The sequence below is a fragment of the Parasteatoda tepidariorum genome, chromosome 3 (genome assembly GCF_043381705.1).
Source record: "Parasteatoda tepidariorum isolate YZ-2023 chromosome 3, CAS_Ptep_4.0, whole genome shotgun sequence".
NCBI lineage: Eukaryota > Metazoa > Arthropoda > Arachnida > Araneae > Theridiidae > Parasteatoda > Parasteatoda tepidariorum.
The window spans coordinates 18,265,661-18,287,079 of record NC_092206.1 but is presented as its reverse complement, the minus strand read 5'-3'; the positions used below and the strand labels follow the sequence as shown (position 1 = coordinate 18,287,079).

The window sequence follows — 21,419 nt, the reverse complement described above, 5'->3', positions numbered from 1 at the left end:
TATGTTTTTTTTTTAAATTGAAGTAGTTTTAAAACTTATTTATTATGAAGTTCATATATTTAAATAATAATGAGACTCATACCAAGAACATTTAAATTTTTATTTTTTTAATGTTTACTGGTTTAAAGTAATTAAGTCTTTATTTAATATCTAACTGAGAAATTATGAGGGTATAAGCTAGGGGTGCAGTAACTTGAAGCCCACTAAAGTGTATGCAGAAAGTATTACACCAATTTAAAATTTCCTTACTTTTTTATAGTCTGGAATTAATGTTTGTGGTGCTGTTGATTCCCACAAAGATGAAAGATCTAATGAACTTTGTCTGAGGTGGTTGCAACTGGGTATATTTTATCCTCTTTTGCAGTTATACGGCACTGGAGCTAAATATGTAAGTTCTACATATTTTTTTCTATCATTATTTGATCAATACACGTATTTCTTCTAATACCATGTAATGTTTTGCACTTGGAGCTTATTTGATTTGTTTGACACATTTAATAAAACTAATATGTTATTTATTGAGTTAATTGTAAATGATCTGTTAATTTCTAAAATCGGTTGCTTTTCAGTTAGCTAGGCGCGTGTGGACATCGGTAAAAATGGAATAATTTTCTCCGAACACAAAATCTAGTTTAAAAAACTTTCTGCAGGCAATTTATTGACTCTTGCAATTAGTTTCAACCCTTTTGTCGCCACCCAATTTTGACAAGATGTTTTCAAGATTTCCTGATTTTTTATAAGTGTGGGGGGAAGGGGCAAAATTCTATAACGTTAAAAAGTATTGTCCTTCATTAAATTTCCATTTTGCAAAAACTTGTTATGATTTGGAAACTTGTTGTTTAAACATTCCTGTCATAAACATGTTTGTCTTTTAGAAAATTTAGAGTTATGTAAATCAGTCTAATATCTTTGGGTAAGTTCATTGTACTAGATAAGTATTTTAAATCAAAATAGTCGTTTAAATTAAAAGAGAAGTGGTAAATATGTCTATTTCATTTTTTAGTCTTTTACTGCTATTATAACTCTTAATATATGTATTTGCTTATAAGGATATTGTCGCTATAATGGCAATTTAATCTGTTATTATGAATTGTCATTATAACGGACTTTTACTGTATATTCATTCATGAAAAATTTGATTTTTTTTTTTCTTTCAGATTTTTAATGCGGGTGTTGATGACAGAGAATTTTATCATGATATTCGAAATGCCTTGTCAAGACGATATGAATTATTGCCTTATTTATACACACTTTTTCATTTGAGTCATACTAAAGGTTCTTCGGTTGTGAGACCACTTTTCTTTGAGTAATATAAATTTCATATAGTTTTTTTTTTATTGACAAAGATTTTATTATTTTTGAATCCTTATATTAAACCTCTTTATCAGATTTCCGAATGACAATGAAACTTTCTCAATTGACTCCCAATTCATGTGGGGATCATCACTCCTGATATCACCTATTCTTGAAGAGGTTAGTAACTTTTAAAAAAATATTTTTTTTTTATTGAACCCTAGATCAGAGGCTCTCAAACTATTATATACTCTGCAGAGCACTTCATACTTTGTAAAATATATTGCAGTGCTCTGAGAAGGATATTTTGAAATTGAAAATATTTTTTCAAACATACGTTATGATTGTAAATTAAAAAATAAATCTCTTGTTTGCTGCTCATGTGAAACATGTACTCCATTAAGAGGTAGTACGTTGTTGTGGCAATTGTTCTCTAATGAGATTGCCAGTTATTCTAGTATTTTTTCAAAAGCTAATGTTTTATGTCTCTCACTAAGAAGAAAAGCTGTAATGATTTTTGTTATATAAATATTAGTTGTTTTTATGCATTATAAAAGTATTATGTTAGGTATTTTATGTCCTGTTTTATTTAAATATTAGTCTAGATTGTTTTATTAATTTGTTTTTGGTACTTTCTGAAACTTAATTTATTGTATTGTTTTTATTTTTTCTAGGGTGCAGAAATGATAAATTTTTATCTTCCTGAGGGTATTTGGTATGATTATTATCAGGTAAATATCTCTAATACTTTGATTATTTTAAAATTTTCGTTTCAGTAAGAACAGAATGTCTTCTACAATTCAATCAAACTTTTTTTATTCAGCAACTTTTCTGCTATTGTTTTCTTAAATAAGTGTTGGTAATTAATTTATTATGCTGCTAATTATTTTAATGGCATGAAATATTAGTAATTATTTTAACAACTTGAGATAAAATAGTTTTGTTTCTGTGTGCCTCAACTTTTTTTTATTTTATCTTTCATTGCATTAGTATGTCTTAAAATGAATAATTCAATATGTGTCATAAATTTATTAGTAATTCAAGTAAAAAAATCTAGCAAATGAGAATTATTTAAAATTTTCTGTCACTTTTTTGTCATTAATTTAACGTTAATGAATAAACAAATTTTAAACGACATTTAATTGATTTTTCCTGGAAATTCTTTTACTGCATTCATTATGTTTGGTAGCTATTATAAACATTGTTGAAGAATTCAGTTTTATATTACCAACTAATACATTCTAGCTACTTCCATTTTATTTTAGGAATATATATTTAAAATAACCAGGCTAATTATTTCTTTTATCTGTGTAAAAAATTATTAGCCTTAGTGTAGCTGTGTAAGAATGAAATTTTGTTCATAATGAATTTTCATTTTTATAGGGTGGACCATTTGTAAGTTCTGGTGAATGGTTTTCGGAAACTGGAGGACCTTTTTTGGATAGCAAACAGCCGGCTGTTTTGCATATTCGTGCTGGACACATTTTAACACTTCAAAAACCATCAGAAACAACAACTGCTAGGTAACAATTATTTAGATGTATATAATTTTTTTTAATTTTAGTTTTTACTAGAATTTTTGTCACATCTGTTAATTTATGCATCCTTACTTTGATATAACATTTTTGAAGTTCCAAATGATATTTTTCATAGTACTAATTTCAAGTGAAAATTTTCATGTCTTTTTAAAAGATTTAAGTAATTAGTTTCTGGAGGTATTAATTCTAAAACGAATTTGATATTATACAAGGTGTGGAAAAAAATCAAAGTTATTGCATCATAGAGTAGAAGTTAATTAATTTCTTTATAGTTTGTGAGTTAATTTTTTTTGTTCATATTTTTTTGTTGTCTATCACTTTCATTATAAAATATTTTATAATACATTTTTCTGTTTATATATATAAAATATCAAAAGATCTGCTATTTTAGAGTTGATTAAGTATGGAAATAACAGTGTGAAATCATTCATTTACTCTATTCTTAATTGTTGTACAGAAAAGTTTAGACTCTAAAGGGATCGTTTTTGGGAAAATGGGACTTGTGGCCCAGTGCTGAAATTTCAATTAGTGTTTGTGCCTATGCATCATTGCAAACGGCAGCCACTTTGAAACCAAAGAAATTTATTTATTAGTAAAAGTCTACTTTTCTTATTTATTTTTAAAGAAGTTATATTAAAAATTGATTGGCAGGTTATTTTTGTCGCACTGTATAGATATTTTTTATTTTATTTACACTTCAGATTCATATTGTAAATATAAAAGTTTACAGAAACTTTTAATGAATAACCTAAATACAGTAATTGTCATTCATAAAATCGCTTGTTTATAAAATCAGCGACTTTTTAAAATCAAATCTACAAGAACTTAGTCCTTACAAAATCAAAACATGCTAAAATCACTGTAAGTAAAATCAGTAGAATCACCATGGACATTTTGTAAAATCAAATTTTTCATAATGGACTTTAAAATAGAAAACTGCTTTTTCCTGTCTGATTAATTTGAAGTTTATATTTTCTCAAGCTTTGAAAAAAGTGTAACATTTAAATAACAAATTTCATCTTGTCCCCTATGAACTAAAAGAACAAAGTTACAGATGTGAATAATACTTAGGAAAATTGAAGGGTGAGAGTTAAAAATGTTATTAGGGGGGTTGTAAAATAATTCATATGAATGCTGTGTAAGAGAAAAGTTATGAAATGCTATCATCTTTCATTATCAATGAGCATAACTTAGTTGTTCAATAAAGTAAATATATCTTCAATGGATGTTTGAAAAGTGCTTGATATTTTAAGACAAATTTTGTAGCAATAAAAAAGCATTCTGGAAAATTTATTCTTTTTTAAATCATGTTGAATTATTAACCTGCTGAGTGTTAGCTCTAGTTTTTACCAAATTCTTAGAGGCAGGCTTTCCTGCATCAATGAACCAGTTTCTTAGCAGGAAAATTTCAGTTCAGTATTTTCTAGGGGCTCAACACTTGGAGGGTTAACTTCAAATTTTGCTAATCAAGCAAATACGCTAATGTGTTAAAAATTGTTGTTTTAATTAAAATGTCAGATGTACTTTCAGTAAAAATGAAATATAAAAGTTGTAATTAATTTAACTTATAGTGTATTTTTAATGTTTAAATTTGAAGCATTTTTTCACCTAAGTATAGTCATTCCAGTTTATAAAATCAGCCACTTTATAAAATAATAAGTTTTCAGAATGCACAGAATTTTAATAAACAGCAAGCACCGTTTTGAAATCCAGACAAGTGTATCCTATTACTGTCATTTTAAACTCTGTTTTGATATTTTGTTACTAAATTACAATTATGATTGATTGTTGAATAATTGTTTTCAATTTCAGTCGATTGAATTCTATGAGTATATTGGTAGCTCTGAATTCTTCTTATGAAGCTAAAGGTCTTCTCTATTGGGACGATGGGGAAACCAAAAGTAAGACAATTTGGTTATTAAATATTTCTTCTTAAACTATTTTTTTCAAAATTTATATTTTTTACCAATTAATAAATTTTTTTCTAATCAAAACATTGTTTTTCATATGGAGGGAATTCAATGAGTAGCATCATTTTAATAGAATAAATCCTTCACTTTTAACTAAAATTAAAAATTTCTTTGTAAATTAATTAAATCATATTTTAAATTTATAATAAATTTTTAAGTAAAAGGTTAGTTGATTTAAATTATTTCAACCTTGTTATGAATTTCTAATAAGGTTCTAAAACATTGTTTGAGTGTTGCAAGTTATTTCAGAAATGCTTAAAACTAAAATATTTTTTTTTCTTTTCTTTCCTTCAGAATTCTGTCTTAAGACAAATTACTTACATATATTTATAGTATTTGTTATATCATTATTTACAAGTAATATAATATTTATTCTATTAAAATTGTACCCAATTTTTTTTCCTTTTGTGAAGCATTTATGGTTTCTTTAGTGCAAAGTGAAACTAATATGAAATAAATTCTTAAATTCGTTGAGATTCCACTGTATACAGTGGAACCCGCTTAAAAAGTTCCCTTTTAAGAAGTTTTCCCGCGTAAGAAGTTATTTTTTAAAAAAACCAATTACCATAATGTTAAATTTACTTTTATAAGAAGTTTTTTTCCCGTTTAAGAAGTTTCCACTCCTAATTTCAATTTTTTAAAATTTTATTTAAAATGTCTTATTTAGTTTTAACTTGCCCTTACAAACACATGTATGGGTACTGACCACTGACCTTCATCACTCCTTTGTTACAAAGAAAGGTGACTTATCAGGAACAGGTGTGAGCAAAGGAATGTGAACCTTTAGATGAACTATGAAACTGATAAGAATGTAGGGAATAGCTTTGTCATTGTGTCCACCTTAAATGAATAGCCTGGTGACTCACGAACTTCACTGCTGTCCACACCCATTCAATAACTGAAGAGAAAGATACATCTAAACATTTAGCAGCATTTCGTTGAAAATTTTCTTAGTGTAGGCGCTTATGTTATCTTAAAAATCATCGTAAAAAGTTTGATTTTTGTGGAAAATGTCCTGTAAAGGCATTAAGCGTAAAGCTCTATCTATTGATGACAAAGTAAAAATTTTAAAAGCTGTTGACAGCTATCCTCAATTAACACGAGTTCAAATAGCAAAAAATTTAGATCTTCCTGTTACTACGTTAAATGGCATTATTGCTAAGAAAGACATCATCTTAAACTCTTCTTGTTCCGGTGCATCCCAGAAAGTAAAAAAAGTGAAGAAAGGAAAATACGAAAATATTGAAGAGAAACTGATGATATGGTTTAAACAAGCAAGATCCGCCAACATACCTGTCAACGGAACTCTTCTTAGAGGAAAAGCATTAGAGATTGCGGAGAAATTGAATGTTGATTTTACGCCTTCCAATGGATGGATTGATCGGATGAAAAAAAGAGCTGGTCTAGTTTATAAAACAATTAAAGGAGATTGTAACAGCGTTGATTTACAAGAAGCTGAAGAATGGAAAGCTAAATTACCTGAAATTATTTCAGGGTATCAACCAAAGAACATTTTTAACATGGATGAATGTGGACTGTTTTTCAATCTTTTACCAGATAAAACTTTTGCCTTTAAAGGTGAACCCTGTCATGGCGGAAAAAACAGTAAAGAACGTTTGACAATTTTAGTTGGGGCCAGTATGAATGGTATAGAAAAATTACCGATTTTAGTTATCGGTAAATCGAAAAAACCAAGATGCTTTCGAAATGTTAAGTCACTGCCTTGTGATTATGACAGTAATCAAAAATCCTGGATGACAATTAAAATTTTTGAAACGTATTTGAAAAAATTAGACAGTAAGATGCGAAAAGAAAAACGAAACATCATAATCTTCGTAGACAACTGCGCTGCTCATTCCAAGGAGAATAAGTACACTAACATCAAGTTGCAGTTCTTACCACCAAATTCTACTTCTGTTCTACAACCAATGGATCAGGGAGTTATTAAGGTATTTAAGCAGCATTATAAAATGCGACTTGTGAAACGGATGCTGGAAGGACTTGAAAATACTGGAGAGCTAAAAAAAGTCAATATGTTAGAAGCGATTGAGTTAATTGTATCAGCATGGGAATTAATAACACCATCTGCCATTGCTAACTGTTTTCGGAAAGCTGGATTCTCTGACGGAGATACAACTGAAGAATATCTCTTAGAAGCTGAATATGAAATATCAGATGAAGACGAAGAAACAAACGTAAATTTTGTTAATGATTGGAAGTCATTCAAAAATAAACTTAATTTCACAGCATCGTTTGAAGAATATGTATCCGTTGACGACGAAATTTTACCTTGTGATATGCTGACATTAGAGGATATTTGTGATGTTACAAATGATACAGAAGAATTCAGTGAAACTGAAGAAGATATTGCTAAACCACCTAGCTTTTCTGATGCCAGGAAAGGGCTGGATACTTTTAGGAAATTTATTTACACTGTTGAAAATGTACCCCCGGAAATGTTTAAATTTTTACAGCAGTTGGACAATTTTCACTTAAAGGTAGGTGAGAAAAGACAAAAACAAACCACTTTACACGATTTTTTCTCACAGAAATCTAGTCAATTATTGTAACAACGTATATTACATTGTATGAAACAAAAAATAAAGTAGGTTACTTTGTTTTTATTTATTAGCAATTTTTTTTCTAAATGAATATTAAAATTCAATATTTATTTCATTAGGCTGAGAATTTAATATAAGTTACACAATTTCAAATTTTTTAGTTTTTTATTAATGTGTTTTTAAGTTTCACCGTTTAATAAGTTTTCCCGTTTAATAAGTCGTTTCTTTCCACTCCCTTGAAAAACTTCTTAAACGGGTTCTACTGTATTATATTAGCAAAAAAACATAAAACTATTTTACAACTAGGGCAATGCACAGTTTTAATGTTTAAAAGATTTCTGCCAAATCTGATTGTTTTACACCCTTTTTTAAAAAATGCACTGAAATTGCTTAATCCAAAAAAGATTGTTACATTTTCTTATGCTGTTGACTATGGCCTCATTCATAATGCTTTTCATCTAGTTTACGGGTGAGAAAACTCTGGTTGTTGTACTTATACACTAGGTTATATGATTGGACGTATTTCATTTGTAATGCTGTTTTGGTTAATTTCAAGTTTGTGAATACTTTATTGTTACTGAGTTTTAAACTGTGTATTTGCTGTGGTTTGATCTCACCAACATAAACAAACAGCCATGAAATACAATAGTTGCCTTAAGTGCTGATCGTATCCTTCCAACCAATTCTGCTTCCCCCAGTCTATAAGCCATTCTTAATATCTTGGAACTCAACTTAGTGAGAGTTGTGCAAATTAGTTTCTTGTGCTTTTTATGTTTATTTAAATAATGATTTATATTTATTTAATTTACGTAAGGCTAGTAATTTATCTTTTGTGTGTCTTTATGATTTGCAGAAATATAGTTGCGTGATTTAACTTACACATCTCATGTTCTTTTGCTATGATTTTTTTTTCTTTTTAAAGCAATTATTTAAGAGAAAGAATTTGTTAAAAAGTGAATTAATTTTATTATTTTTAGATTCTCATGCCCTTGGAGAGTACATATTAGTGGAATATTCTGCTTCGGGAGTAAGAGCTGTTTAATTTTTATTAGTTTTTTTTTCTTTTCAAGTTTGCATTTTAATCTAATATATGTAGAGATAGTAATTTTTAAATGCATAAAAATTTTGTTTTATAACTGAATTTTCTGTTTTTTATGCTTAATAGTTTATATTTTCCTTTTACATTTTGATTGCGAAATTTTGCACATTATCTTATGGTTTTGTAATTATTTATTATAATCCTAATCATGCTTTTATTCGGAATGGAAGTATAATGTATGTAATTTGTATCTCATATGAATAGTATTGATTCCAGTAATTTGATTTGCTGCTAGTACAATTTTAATTATTCTTAGTTGTATGAGTTAAAATCATAAGTTAAAATTTTTTTCTTTATAAAAATGCCATTGGAATAAAAAATTTATTACTGAATATTTATTTTAAGTTTGTGACCTCATATTCAGATTTCAAGAATTTATTAAAAATATTATTGATTGGTTTTGAAAGATAATAAAACTTTTAACAATTTAATAAGTTGGTTAAAATGATTTTTTTTTGTTTAGTACATTTCTCTGTCTAATTTTACCTGAATTAAGTCTTGTTTGTTTTAGAATACATTGGTAGTGAATGGAAATTTTGGGAAAAAAGTCTTCCGCTCCAGTTTTTACAAAGCCGCTATTGAACAAGTTAGAATTATGGGATTGAATAAGTTTCCTAAAAGAATCATTATCGATGGCAGCTATATATTATCGAACAAGCAGTACCATTGGAATTATGACACAATGGTAAAAACTGTTCTTACATCTCCATGCTTTATTTAATGTTTATGTGCCCTTTTTTTCCTGTCATTTAAGTTTATGCTATACCGTGGAGAAATCTGTCATGGCAAATTCTGTTTCGCTTTCCATAACAGCAATTTAAAGAGGAAAATCGACCTGAATTTGTTTGCAATAGAAATATTTTTTTAAACATACATTTCATTATTTGAAATTTTGTTTATCTGATCTCATTTTTTTCTATATAAAACATTCTGAGTTTCGTATCTGGTTGAAAAACATTTTACCATGAAGGTTTTCTCTTGCTGTATAACATCCATTTTACTTATAATTTATTTTTAATGATAATCCATGTTTGTAGCAATAAAATTAATTAATATAAGCAAATTATATGAAATGGACAATTAATGTCTAGATAAATGTAATTGCAATTTTAAGTTTTGTTTAAACATTAATATGTTGATAAAGCTGATATTTCGAAATAAATATTAATTTTACTAGATGTGAAAATGTGTCTCAGGATAATCTAGGCTAAAAACAGCTTTAAATTTTCAAAAATTAAAATTATTCCACCTTGTTTTCTTGGTGCAATAAAGCAGTGCTGCCATTCTTGTTTCATAGAATGAAATAGTGCATGCTAAATTATTGCCTTTAATACCATAAAATTACATGCTTAATTTGTTAATGAAAAATTCAATTGAGACTAAATGGTCCTTTAAAAGCAATAAAAACTGCTGTAGTATTTATAATTTTCACTAAAACTAAATTTGTTTTTCTATTTATACTTGGTAAAAAAATGCATTTGGTGAAATACTGCTTTTGTTACCATCAAATAAGTGTTTATCGGTTCATGATTTGCATTATCACATTCCTTTATTATTTGTGAAAACTTACAAAATATTTTAATACCACGGGTCAGAGAAAAATCTGATTTACAGGAAATTTTATTTTACTCTAAAAAGCAGGGAAAATTGCTTTTTTGTGTGCAAAAACCTGGAAAATTCCTACATTTTAACATGAAAAGTGATCAATATTAGAATTGTCAGTCACAGTAATCGCTTATTGAGATTTGAGTTAATTAATTATAACGTTTATTGCAATTAATTGTTGCAAAAATTCCACATTTTAGTGAAATTTTTCTGCGTTTCTATCCTCATTCAATGATATTTTTTTACTCACAAAATGTTATGTTTAACATTACAAATACAAAAAAAAAACAACGTAATTTTTAGATGAAAAGTGTATCGTATACATTAAATATGGTCTAGATTTGCAATTAAATTTTCCTGAAATACCTGGAAAAGTCTAATATTTCATTGCAATCCTTCACTTAAAAAAAAACAAATTAACTTTTTACTCACATGGAATAGGATTACAAAATTATACTGTAACATGTTAAAATTTTTTATAATCTAGTTGCTTTATATTACCACACAAAATTCTTATTCGAATGCATTTTTGTAGGTTCTTGATTTGAAACTTATATTAATACCATTGGGAAGAAGAACAGAACTTCAATGGGTGTTTTGATGAAGTGAATTGGTGTATATATTTATACTCTTACTAAGTGTTTTGCCTGCTGGCAGGTCATGCATTTGTTCATCTGTGGTATTTTGTTCCTTCATCATGTATATTTATTTTTTTAAACGATCAATTTTTTAAATCAAATTTTGTTGCTTTTAAAGAATTTTAATATTTTTAACGGGTGCTATACAAGTTTATATATTTTTTAAATGTTTCACATTGTTAATGTGCACCAGTGCCAAAATGTTCTATCAGTGTATGGGAGATGTGTTTCAACATGTAGTTATTTGGTCATTAAAATGTGTAAGAAGAACTGTTTTTTTAGTCTTCCTATCTAAGCTTTTGAGTACTGAAATTTTTTTTTATCGAGAAGTTATAACATTAAAATATTTTGGAAAATACTGTGCAAATGAATTAAAATGATTGATATTTTAAAAGAAAAAAAAATATTTATTATATTCTGGAAAGATTTAATTTTGGTTATTTTTTTAATCAGAAGATATTTCACTTTTTATGGACACCTATATTGTTTTTATAATAGCAACCTTTTGAACTGCCATTTTATATGTCTTAAAAACATATTATTTTAAACTATAAAGATTATCAAAAGTAAACTAAGTTATTAATTGCATTACTAAAATATTTATTAGTAGAAATTGATTTAAATTAGATAATCATATAAAAATTATAAGCAAATAATTTGTGTTTACAATTTAAAAAAAAGACTGCATAATTGTTTTTCTACATTAAAAATGTAATATTGTTCTATTTTTATTTTTGTAAGAACATAATGAAAATTTAGATAAATAATGCAGTTAGATAATGAACATCTGTATGCTTTTCCTTTTTTCAAAACTTTATGCTTAATTTTTAAGATAAAGCAGAATAGTTTCTCTAAGGTGTATTTTCAAAATTTTCAATGTATTCTTTGTCCAAAGATGTCATTGACAACAGTAAGCAAAAAATAGCACTATTATTTATCTTAAAATAACTGTACCATCTTTTGCTTACTGTTAACATGTCCAAGATTTATATTTTGTAAGTTTCATTTGATGTAAATTTATTATTCTTGGATCGAAAAAAAGGTCTATGGAAGCACAGCTTTCACATGTTCCAAAATAGTTAGCTAGTCAAATGCAATGCTTAACTTACACATGTAATTTTCTAGATTACTGTGAGTGAGAAAATCTTAAGAATTGAGACAATATTTCACTTTATGATTATGTAAAGTGAAATTTTTGAATGAAAAAGAGGCATCAGTCATTAGCATATTTGTAGGATTTTCAGATAAAGAAATTAGGGGACTACAATAAGAAAATGGTATCTGACAATATTAAGATTCATTACCCAAGAGTGGAGTCGATAAAATGAAGCTTCTATGATGAAAAGAAGTTAACTTGAAATCCTTTAATGCAAACTGTTCTTTCAGCTGAAGTACAGAAATCAGGTAATTTGCAATTTTTAAAAATTAGTCAAAGAAATTCTACACGGGAAGTGTTATAAAGGTATTCTTAAAACTACATGAAAACAATGGTGCAGCGGAGAGGGGATTTGGGGGGGCTAAAACTTATCAAAAATCATCAATCAATTAAATCTGTTTCAGTTGATCAAAAAAAAAAAAGATTTAATTTATATAAAGAGTGTAATGAAATGTAAAAATACAAAAAATATATAGAAAAATTAATTAAAACATCATTGTTTATTTTTTTTTAAGAAATTAGTAAATATTTTATTTAGTTATCAAATTACTGAACTAAGTTACATATTAATATAGTTGAAAAAAATAGCTCTATGTTTAAAAGTTAAACTGGTATTCTTGTCATTATTATTCCTATATTAATCTAATCCTTGATTGAAAATTTATGGCTTATAAAGCTATGAGTTTTAAAACCCTATCCAGAAAAATTTACTGTTTGTGCTATTACACATACACGTTGACATTTAGTGTTAAGTTTTTGCACAAATTTTAGTTTTAATCTGTTTTATTTTTTTAATGAATGATGCTTGCAGATTGCTGCCGATAATGTGCCAAACCCTTTTATTTAAATAATAAATAGCGAGTAATTTCTCTTAAAGACTTTATTAAAATACAATAAACTTGGTCAACAAGTATTTTATACCAACATTTCTTTAAAAACAAAATGCATTTTTAATAAATATACATAAATATTTCATGATAAAGTCTGACATACAATTTATGTACAACATTTATATAGACGCCACAAATGATGCTTCATGAATCTAAGCAGCAAACATTGTGTGAGCCATTTTTACATAGAATTGCAAGAAAAATTAATAAGACAAAGAGATTCAAAGCAGTTTCTTGCCATTTTTCTGACAGCTATGAAAGCAATGTTATATGAATCCTGTAATATGGCTCTATCAATTATAAAACAGTTCTTTTTATTCCGGTAGCAGAGTAAATTAATGTATCACAACTCTGCTTTAAAGATGGGGTTACTTTTCTATATACATTCAATTATTATGTTTTTTAAAAGCTTTTAAATAAAAAATTATTATGCTTACACAGGTTGCCAACAATTTTATTTAATTTTCTAAAAGAATGAATAAAAAAAAGCTTAATTAATCATTACTCACAAATATTTTGAAGATATGTGGTTAAAAGTGAATGAAATTTAATCTGCTTGCTTTTTTTTGCGATATACTGTTTAACGTAAAAAAGAATTTTATGGTTAATAGAACAAATCTGATTTTTGTTATAGTTTTTTCTTTTGATACAACTAGACCTGCAGTTCCCAACTCATGGCCATGCTTATCCGCTGTGGATCCTGGTCGAGAATCTAAGTCAAGATTCTCTAAAATATCAGTGAGTCTGGTACCAGTTTTTTGGTATGATCCACTAGTCATATAGTGAGTGGCCATAGTACATTTTATATACATATGTATGTATATTTTAAGTTGTATGTTTAGATGGGCCACAAAGTTTTTTTTTTTTTTTTTTACTAAATCTATGGTCCGCATGACTAACAAGTTTAAGAACCGCTGAACTAGACATATGTTTCTATTTTTTATTTAAAAATAAATTACCTGATCATATTTTATTACCAAGATTTCGTTATCCTTTGAATATGTCAGAAAAATTGTATGTATCTGGTGAATTCTTAATAGTGTTTATTCTTAATTTGTATGGCGCTTAGCATAGTGAAGCCTGTGACTTTGGTACATCTGATGTACCAAACATAAACAAGAGTTTAAAATTATATTAATTATTTTTAATATTTATTTTCAGTAGCAGAAAGAGAGGGGGGAGGGAACACTCATACACTCAATTTAAAAAAAAAAAAAAGGAATCTGTATTAGTTTGCTTTTTTGAACAAATGAGTAACATTTAAATAAAAATGGTTTGGGGTTTATTTAAAGTAATTGAAAGAGATGATTGCACAATCCCAATAAACAAATTTTGTTATTTATAGTAAAGAATAAATTTTTTTTTGTAAACAATAATTAGGTCAGCATTTAATTGCTGGTAAGAGATTAAAAGTCTTGCTTGACTATTTTTTATATGCTATTTTGATTTACTTATTATGAAGACTTATTATATTTAATTATTATGCTTCACTTTTTTAAAGTTTAGGTAAATTCTGCATTCATTTTTTTTCTTCTCATGGCTGTAAATTTAGAGTTCTACATTTGTAAATATAATATTCAATATATTTTAGTTTATTTTTCATTTTGTGATTTCCTATAATTGCCTATAATGGTGAAAATTATGATGCAGATTTTGTTATTGCAGATTAGGGTGAGTTACCAGCATTTCATGAATTGAGATGTTTCATGAAGACAGATGATATTTGATTTGTAATTTTCAAAAATTTGTTATGCATAAATCACATGAATTTCTGTCCCACAATGGCGTAATTGTAAATGGGTTAAATTTGAATTATGATGCAGGGTTAAAAAGCAATAATTTAATCACACAATCTATTTTGTTCAAATCACTAGATTATCATTTCATCATTGTCTCCCACTTTTTTTGGTCATAAAATAGTTATGATAAAAGGAGAGGTTTTTATACTTATTTACTTTATAGTAGATAATTTAAAAAGATTAATGGTAGTTTTAGGTTTGTACATTTAGAAAACGTAATAATAAAAAACACATTATCTGATGTACCCTTATCCCATAGGTATCATACAATGTTTTTACGGTAAATCCTTGATTTTGAAAAATAAGGTTGAGAATTTTCAGCTTTAAATTTTGTTGCTGAATAAAATAAATTTTTAAATTATTTTTTCACAAATTTTCACACTGAAAAATATGAATGCAGAATTTTGTTATACTTTATCATTAACATTATTTTGTTTTGAGTTTCTCTATAGTAATTATAATACAAAAATGTGAAGTCATTTTTAAGTTTTTGCTAAAACTCAATCTTAAATTCAGATCTTTAAATAAATAAATTTCGTTACTTTTTACAATCTGTTTCACAAAACAGTTTTTCGAAAAAAAGCTAAAAATATTATAAATTGTAATTAAGGTCACAATTTTCTTTAATTTTACGGTAAATTAGTTCTTATTTTATTAAATATGTCTGATTTGAATAACACAAAACCTAAACTCAGATTTTAAGGTTTTTAAAAATACTTTCTTATTCATAATTATCCTAATTCTCTTACTAGCATTACTTTTCATTTAAACTCTGCAATTCTAAATTTTAACTGTCTAAAATCATTTCTAAATTCCATGTACAAAGATTTGTAAAGTATACATTATATTGAATAGAAAAAAACATTTTTGACATGCAAATGAACAATATTGGCTATTTTGAAGACATCATACGTATTTATATTAGAAACATAGCCACACACACATACATGTAACAAATTGAGACTAGATTTAAAATGTAGCATGCACCTTGGTCGCCCTTGCCACAAGGCAATAATGTTAAGACAAGAACAAGATTATTTTGTTTAAAATGCTTCATGATTTACTTTTTATACGAATTTTAATATATTATCATTTTTTTTTCTTTTATAGAACAATAAATTGTAATATCAAGTTAAGACATAAATATTACATTAGTAATTCCATATTTAAGAGGTGGTAGGATTACATATTGTAAGCATTTTGTTAAAGTGACTAGTGCATAAGTTTATCATTAAAAAAGTGCATAAGGCACTTGTAACAAAGTGATATATTTATAAATATAAGAATTTTTTTGTGTGTATCAAAGCTAAAAAAAGACAATCATTTATCGATTCGAGATCATTAAAACTTGACAATAAAATAAAACAGTGTTGCACAGTACGCAATACTGTGTTAACATTAGTTAATTACCATTGTGTGTGCTTAACAATATTTAAATCATAAGCTTTATAAAACTATATTATCTTAGCTGCATAGTTGCCTTAACAAAAGCAACCGTGAAGGTTGTTTGCTGTGTCGAATATGCAGCTAAGATGATTTTTCATTTTCAATGTTACTTCAATAATTACTACTCTCAAAGCTACTTAACAATATAGGAATTGCAAATAATAAACAAAATGCTATTAATAGGATATGACTGAATTGAATTTAATGCTTTTGTAATGGAAATGGCATTTAAGATACTATTTGGATATTAAATAAACTTGTTCTTGTCTTCTATGAAAATATAGCAGTAAGGGCATAAAACTGAATATGTTTGAAACTGTATCTCACTGAGACTTAAATAAAGCTTCCAAGTTTCATATGTAAATCCTGCAGAGATCTGATAAGTTCATTCACTGAAGGCCTGATTTGTGGCACATCTGACCAACAGTATCGCATTAATTTATACCTGAAAATAAAAAACATAGTGTGTAAATGTGCTAAAAAAGAAAGAGAACTTATAACAAACTAATTGTAAACTCAGATTTTTTAATCATTCTATAGAAACTTATTCTATGACTCATGTTTCAAAGTTATTTATATTATCTTGTTTTAATCACAAGTTTTCTATGAACACTATGGTTTAGGCATCAATTATTATGTATGCCAGAATAGTCAGGTTTTTTTCTCCATATTAAACATTAAGAATAAAAGCTTTAATCATTGTCAATGCAAAATGAAAGCGATTCTGAATTGAATTTTGAAAAGTTTTACTTAAATTTTGAAAACATATTTAAGAATTAGTTTTTCAAAGCTATTTCAACAGGGAATCAAAATAAAAAAGCCACAAATACCTTATACTTGAGGCAAAGTTATAATTTTAAAGTATATACACATTTTGCCACAAGGAATTATCTAAGCTTTAGAACTAACAAAAAATTCAATGTTTTAAAAATTGAGATTTTTTCATCTAGATAAAAATTATAAAACTCAATAAATAATTCTAATTTTTTTCACATTATGAGCCTAGAAAAGGCAGCGCTTTAAACTTTTTAAATATTAAAAAAAATTAGGTACGAAAATCTTTTCATTTTCACAAAACTGTGGTTTTTTACATATTGACACTGTGACATTTTCAGACTTAGCATGAAGAGCACTGGTTAAAGATAGGTCAAACTTGATCATACAGTCATGTATAGAAAGTACAGTACAGAACTCGTTATCCGGAAATCAGAAAACCAAAAAACCGGAACGAAATTCAATAGATTTTCCCACCATTTAAAAAAAAAAAATTTTTTTTTTCCTCATAAGATTTTACGTTTTTTCTTTCTTTTTTGAAAGATGTTTGCCTTACCATCATTTTGGAAATAATCATTAGTGTATTACTTCATCGTTTTTTCTTCTTTTTAAGATTATTTCCAAACTTTTTTTTTAGTTGGGTTTAACAATAAAAAAAACGGCTTTTTGCAGCTATTCAGAAAACCGGAAAAATCAGTTATCCGGAATAGCGATGGTCCCGATCGTTCCGGATAATCGGTTCCCTACTGTAGTATATTTTAAAAAAAAATCAGATCAGCTTAGAAAAGTGACCTTTCATTCTTTAATTGATAGTAAAAAGGAGGAGTTAAAGATAAAGGAAATAATTGAAATCGATTCTTACAGGTCATCCGGGCAGTTTTTCGGTTGGTCTAATCTATATCCATCTATCAGAGCTGAGTACATTTCAAATGAGTCCACTGATAAATATGGCTGTTGTCCTAGAGTTATCAACTCCCACATTGTCACTCCATAGGCCCACTGTAAAAATCACATAAAAATATTTAATTGGAATGAACAGTTACAAAAATATCTAACTAAATGACTAAAAATAATTTAATCATTAATTTTATAATAGTCTCAAAATATAGAGTGTAGCTGCAATGTGTTAAATATGCCTCCCATAGTTCAGTCAGGACAGCGGACCCTTAAAGTTAGTTTTTGCGTATTTTGCCTTATCTCAAGAATTTTTTAAGCAGATTTTTAAAAAATTTTGTTTACCAAAAGATAATTTGCATGTTAAAATTTGCTTTGTAAATATTATTATTTTTTTAATAACATTTGAATTTTTTTAACTGTAAGGTATATATACAGTTTTTTACTTCATGTTATAAAGAATGTAACTTTATAAGTCAAAATACGAAATAGTTAATGAGAAATTGAATTTTAAATATACAACTTTTTTAAAATTCCATTTCTCTGGAACTATATGACCTATTTCGCCAAATTTTGTATTATTTTGGCAGCAAAATTACATTCTTTAAAATGACGTAAAAAATGATCTACCTTGAAATTTGAAATTGTTTTGACTGTTATTAAATAAATATTTAACAAAAGTTAATTTTTGCACGGAATTATCTTTGAATAAACGAAATTTATAATTGTGTGCAAAAATCTTTTGATTTGTTTAAAAAATTCTCGAGATACGGTGAAATCCGCAAAAAGTAAAATTAGCATTTTCCTGACTAAACTATGGGGGCCATATTTAGCAGATTGCAGCTAGCCCCTATATTTTGAAGGTCAGAAATCCGAATCCTTAAAAAAAAAATTTTATTAGTATGTTTTAAAGTATGTTTCTGTGTCTGATTTCGTAATTTAAAACATCGTTTGCAATATTTAATTAGAATATTTAAAGTCTATTCCTGGAACCATTAAGATTGAATCCTAGATCGTTAAGTTCTGACATTAGATCAAAAGTTATTCAAGTTGGTCTGTTTATTTTTTCCTCACTGTTCAATAAGACAAAAAAATATGTATATTAAATTAATCACAATCTTTTCGAAATTCATAACCATAATATATTCTATATAGTATTTTGAGTTGTTATAAGTTTTAAAAGTTTGTAACCCCTGATTTAATCCATCATATTTACTGTTGATTGGCACTGTTTTATCATGCTTTTTTTTTGGTACCATTAGCAACATTACTGATTGGAACAAATTTATAGTAAAAATATAAATAGAAAACTGAACTTCGTATCACAATTATATTTGCAAAAAAAATTCTTTTTATTAAAAATTCTTCTCTTAATTCTGTTAATATGAAAGAAAACAAGTCTTTACTGACCACATCCGTGGAGTATGTGTATTCGTTCTTGACGATGCTCTCAATGGAAAGCCATTTGATGGGTCTGTTCTCACTGTCACAGAGGCAATGGTAATCGTCTGGAAACAGATCTCTCGCAAGTGCGTTGTCCGTCAATTTGATGCGAAGTCTCTCTGTTACCCTATTAAAGCGAAAATAAAACAAATTACTTCAGTAAATTTTAATTCTGTTGGATATAAAAGATCTCAACTTAAGAATTATAATACTTTTCAATAAAATATTTTTTAAAAGATATGAAGTTATAAGTTGTTCTAAATTAACTAATTTTACTAACAGTGGCTACTCAACCAATAAAAATCTCTCGGGATGATTAGGAATGTGTGATTTGAAGCACACATATTTGGGCCTCTATTTTCAAACTTTAGTCCAAATATACAAATAATTTTAACACAGTGCCCTGAACAAAAAGTTTGATTACACCCAATGTCACTAATTATTCTGAATTTCTTCGTTATTTTTTAAAGATAGTACCTACCTGTAAAGATGTGTACACTACAAATTAAACGTCATAGTCTAACGTTTCCTTTTTTTTACGAAATCAATTGTATATAAGTTACAATATAATAATAGCCTTTTCAGTTTCATTAAGTAAATTGTGTTCATTCATATACTCCTAACCAAACCTTGTAGATATAGTTGTAACCACTATGAACTGAGTGAACAACAGTATACTAAATAGTGTACAAAGCTTCTCATTTCTTAATTTTAATACCAAAAAATTAAACTGATTTTTGGACTGGAAAATTACGCAATCCCAAGTGTCCTGTGATTGAGAAGTTTTTTTTGCGATCGATTTTATCGTAAAAACTGCTATTCAGCTCAATAAGAGTCGCAAGTTCCAATTTACAATAAATATTTTAACCATATGTTCATAAAAATGATGTTGTTGATAGAAAATCTATACTTACACACAATTCCTTGTTGCTATATCCCTGTGAATAATGCCTCTCTCGTGTAGATATTCTATGGCTTTAACAATCTGTATGGCCATCGATACTAAATCTATTGTCATCAAAGCCTGAAACAAAATGTGAAAAGAAGTGATATAAAAAATTTTTAAAATTAAAATTTTTTATTCAATTAAAGGTCAAAAGTATTTGACAAGATTAAAGTTCAATTTTGCATCAATAAGTTTGTCAAATAAAATATTAGTGATGATCTGTCAAGATCCAAAAATTCAATGACAACCAAATGAAAAAAAATATTATGGTCCTTAACTTATGCATTATAGGATAAAAACTTTTTGACTGATTCAGTGTTTTATCTATTTCCTTCCTTTTTTTTTTTTTTTTTTTTTTTTTTTTTTTTTTTTTTTTTTTTTTTTTTTNTTTTTTTTTTTTTTTTTTTGCATTTATTTCTTCCCTCCCTACATCAAAAATCATTCATGGCAACACTTCCTATAGTGAAACACTACTGATTGTTAAATATTAAATGAGACAATAAAACTATCTATATAAAAATAATTATTAAAAGGCAATAGCTAATCCATTATATCCTTCTCTAGACCTAAGATTTATTAACTAATAACAAAATATCCTTCCAAAGATAGTAATTAAATTTAATTTCAAGTTATAATTATTTTAAAATAATTATGCACACTAACTGCTTTAATCACAAGTTTTGCAAACGTTTCCATAAAGTAAATATAGCTAGAAAGCAATTATTAATATAGCAGTCCCTTGAAAAATCTTGAATTATCTTTAATCTTGTGAAGAATTAAAAAAAAAAATCTTTTACATTTTCAACCAAAAATATAATTAAATTAGTTTTTGAATTTTACACAATTTGTTAATAATTGTTAGATAACAATTTATAACTGAAAAAATGATTCAGTATAAATTAAACAGATAATTAAATTTTACATCAATAGCTCATAATTTGAGAATTTAGTCTTAAAAATTTAGTCTTGCACATTATTTTTGAAAATCTACAAATGCACATTAAGCTAAAATTTGTGAAACTGTTTTATCATTTATTAGGTTTTAACTTTATTTATACTTTGTTTTGCTATGAATTCAGGTAATAAATATAAATTTTTTTAAATGTAAATAACAAGATTTGGTTTTTAGATAACTAATTTACATAAATTGCTTAGAACTGAAGCTGGAAAAAAAATTTTTTTTTTTTTTTTTTTGAATTAGCTTTTCACATTTTTTATTTATTCTAATTATTATTACTATTTGAAAACCTGTAGGAATAAAACTAAATATTACTTATAGCTTGAAATCAAGGATTGAGAAGCCACTTTTTAACCATTCACATGAATAATGCGTACTTCTCATTAATTATTTTACACTGTCATTCAAG

At 26.8% G+C, this 21,419-nt stretch overlaps 2 protein-coding genes across 6 annotated transcripts in view; one reads left to right on the top strand and one right to left on the bottom strand.

The window, feature by feature from the left end:
* The window catches only part of LOC107457360 (sucrase-isomaltase, intestinal), a 61,618-nt gene extending 50,644 nt beyond the window's left edge, over window positions 1–10,974 (top strand). For all 3 annotated transcript variants that reach the window (XM_071178373.1, XM_016075505.3, XM_016075506.3), the window contains exons 13-21: window positions 260–388; window positions 1,158–1,306; window positions 1,389–1,473; window positions 1,968–2,024; window positions 2,677–2,816; window positions 4,644–4,732; window positions 8,340–8,389; window positions 8,973–9,146; window positions 10,602–10,974. In XM_071178373.1, coding sequence (XP_071034474.1) covers window positions 260–388; window positions 1,158–1,306; window positions 1,389–1,473; window positions 1,968–2,024; window positions 2,677–2,816; window positions 4,644–4,732; window positions 8,340–8,389; window positions 8,973–9,146; window positions 10,602–10,667 — 939 coding nt within the window. In that variant the 3' untranslated portion in view covers window positions 10,668–10,974. The remainder of the gene's footprint in view (window positions 1–259; window positions 389–1,157; window positions 1,307–1,388; window positions 1,474–1,967; window positions 2,025–2,676; window positions 2,817–4,643; window positions 4,733–8,339; window positions 8,390–8,972; window positions 9,147–10,601) is intronic.
* A 1,751-nt stretch (window positions 10,975–12,725) lies between these two features.
* Window positions 12,726–21,419, bottom strand: part of LOC107457357 (tyrosine-protein kinase RYK) — a 258,687-nt gene continuing 249,993 nt past the window's right edge. For all 3 annotated transcript variants that reach the window (XM_043046508.2, XM_043046458.2, XM_043046428.2), the window contains exons 11-14: window positions 20,021–20,130; window positions 19,074–19,233; window positions 17,632–17,768; window positions 12,726–16,440 (exon numbers count right to left, since the gene is read on the bottom strand). In XM_043046508.2, the coding sequence (XP_042902442.1) occupies window positions 16,329–16,440; window positions 17,632–17,768; window positions 19,074–19,233; window positions 20,021–20,130 (519 nt within the window). In that variant the 3' untranslated portion in view covers window positions 12,726–16,328. The remainder of the gene's footprint in view (window positions 16,441–17,631; window positions 17,769–19,073; window positions 19,234–20,020; window positions 20,131–21,419) is intronic.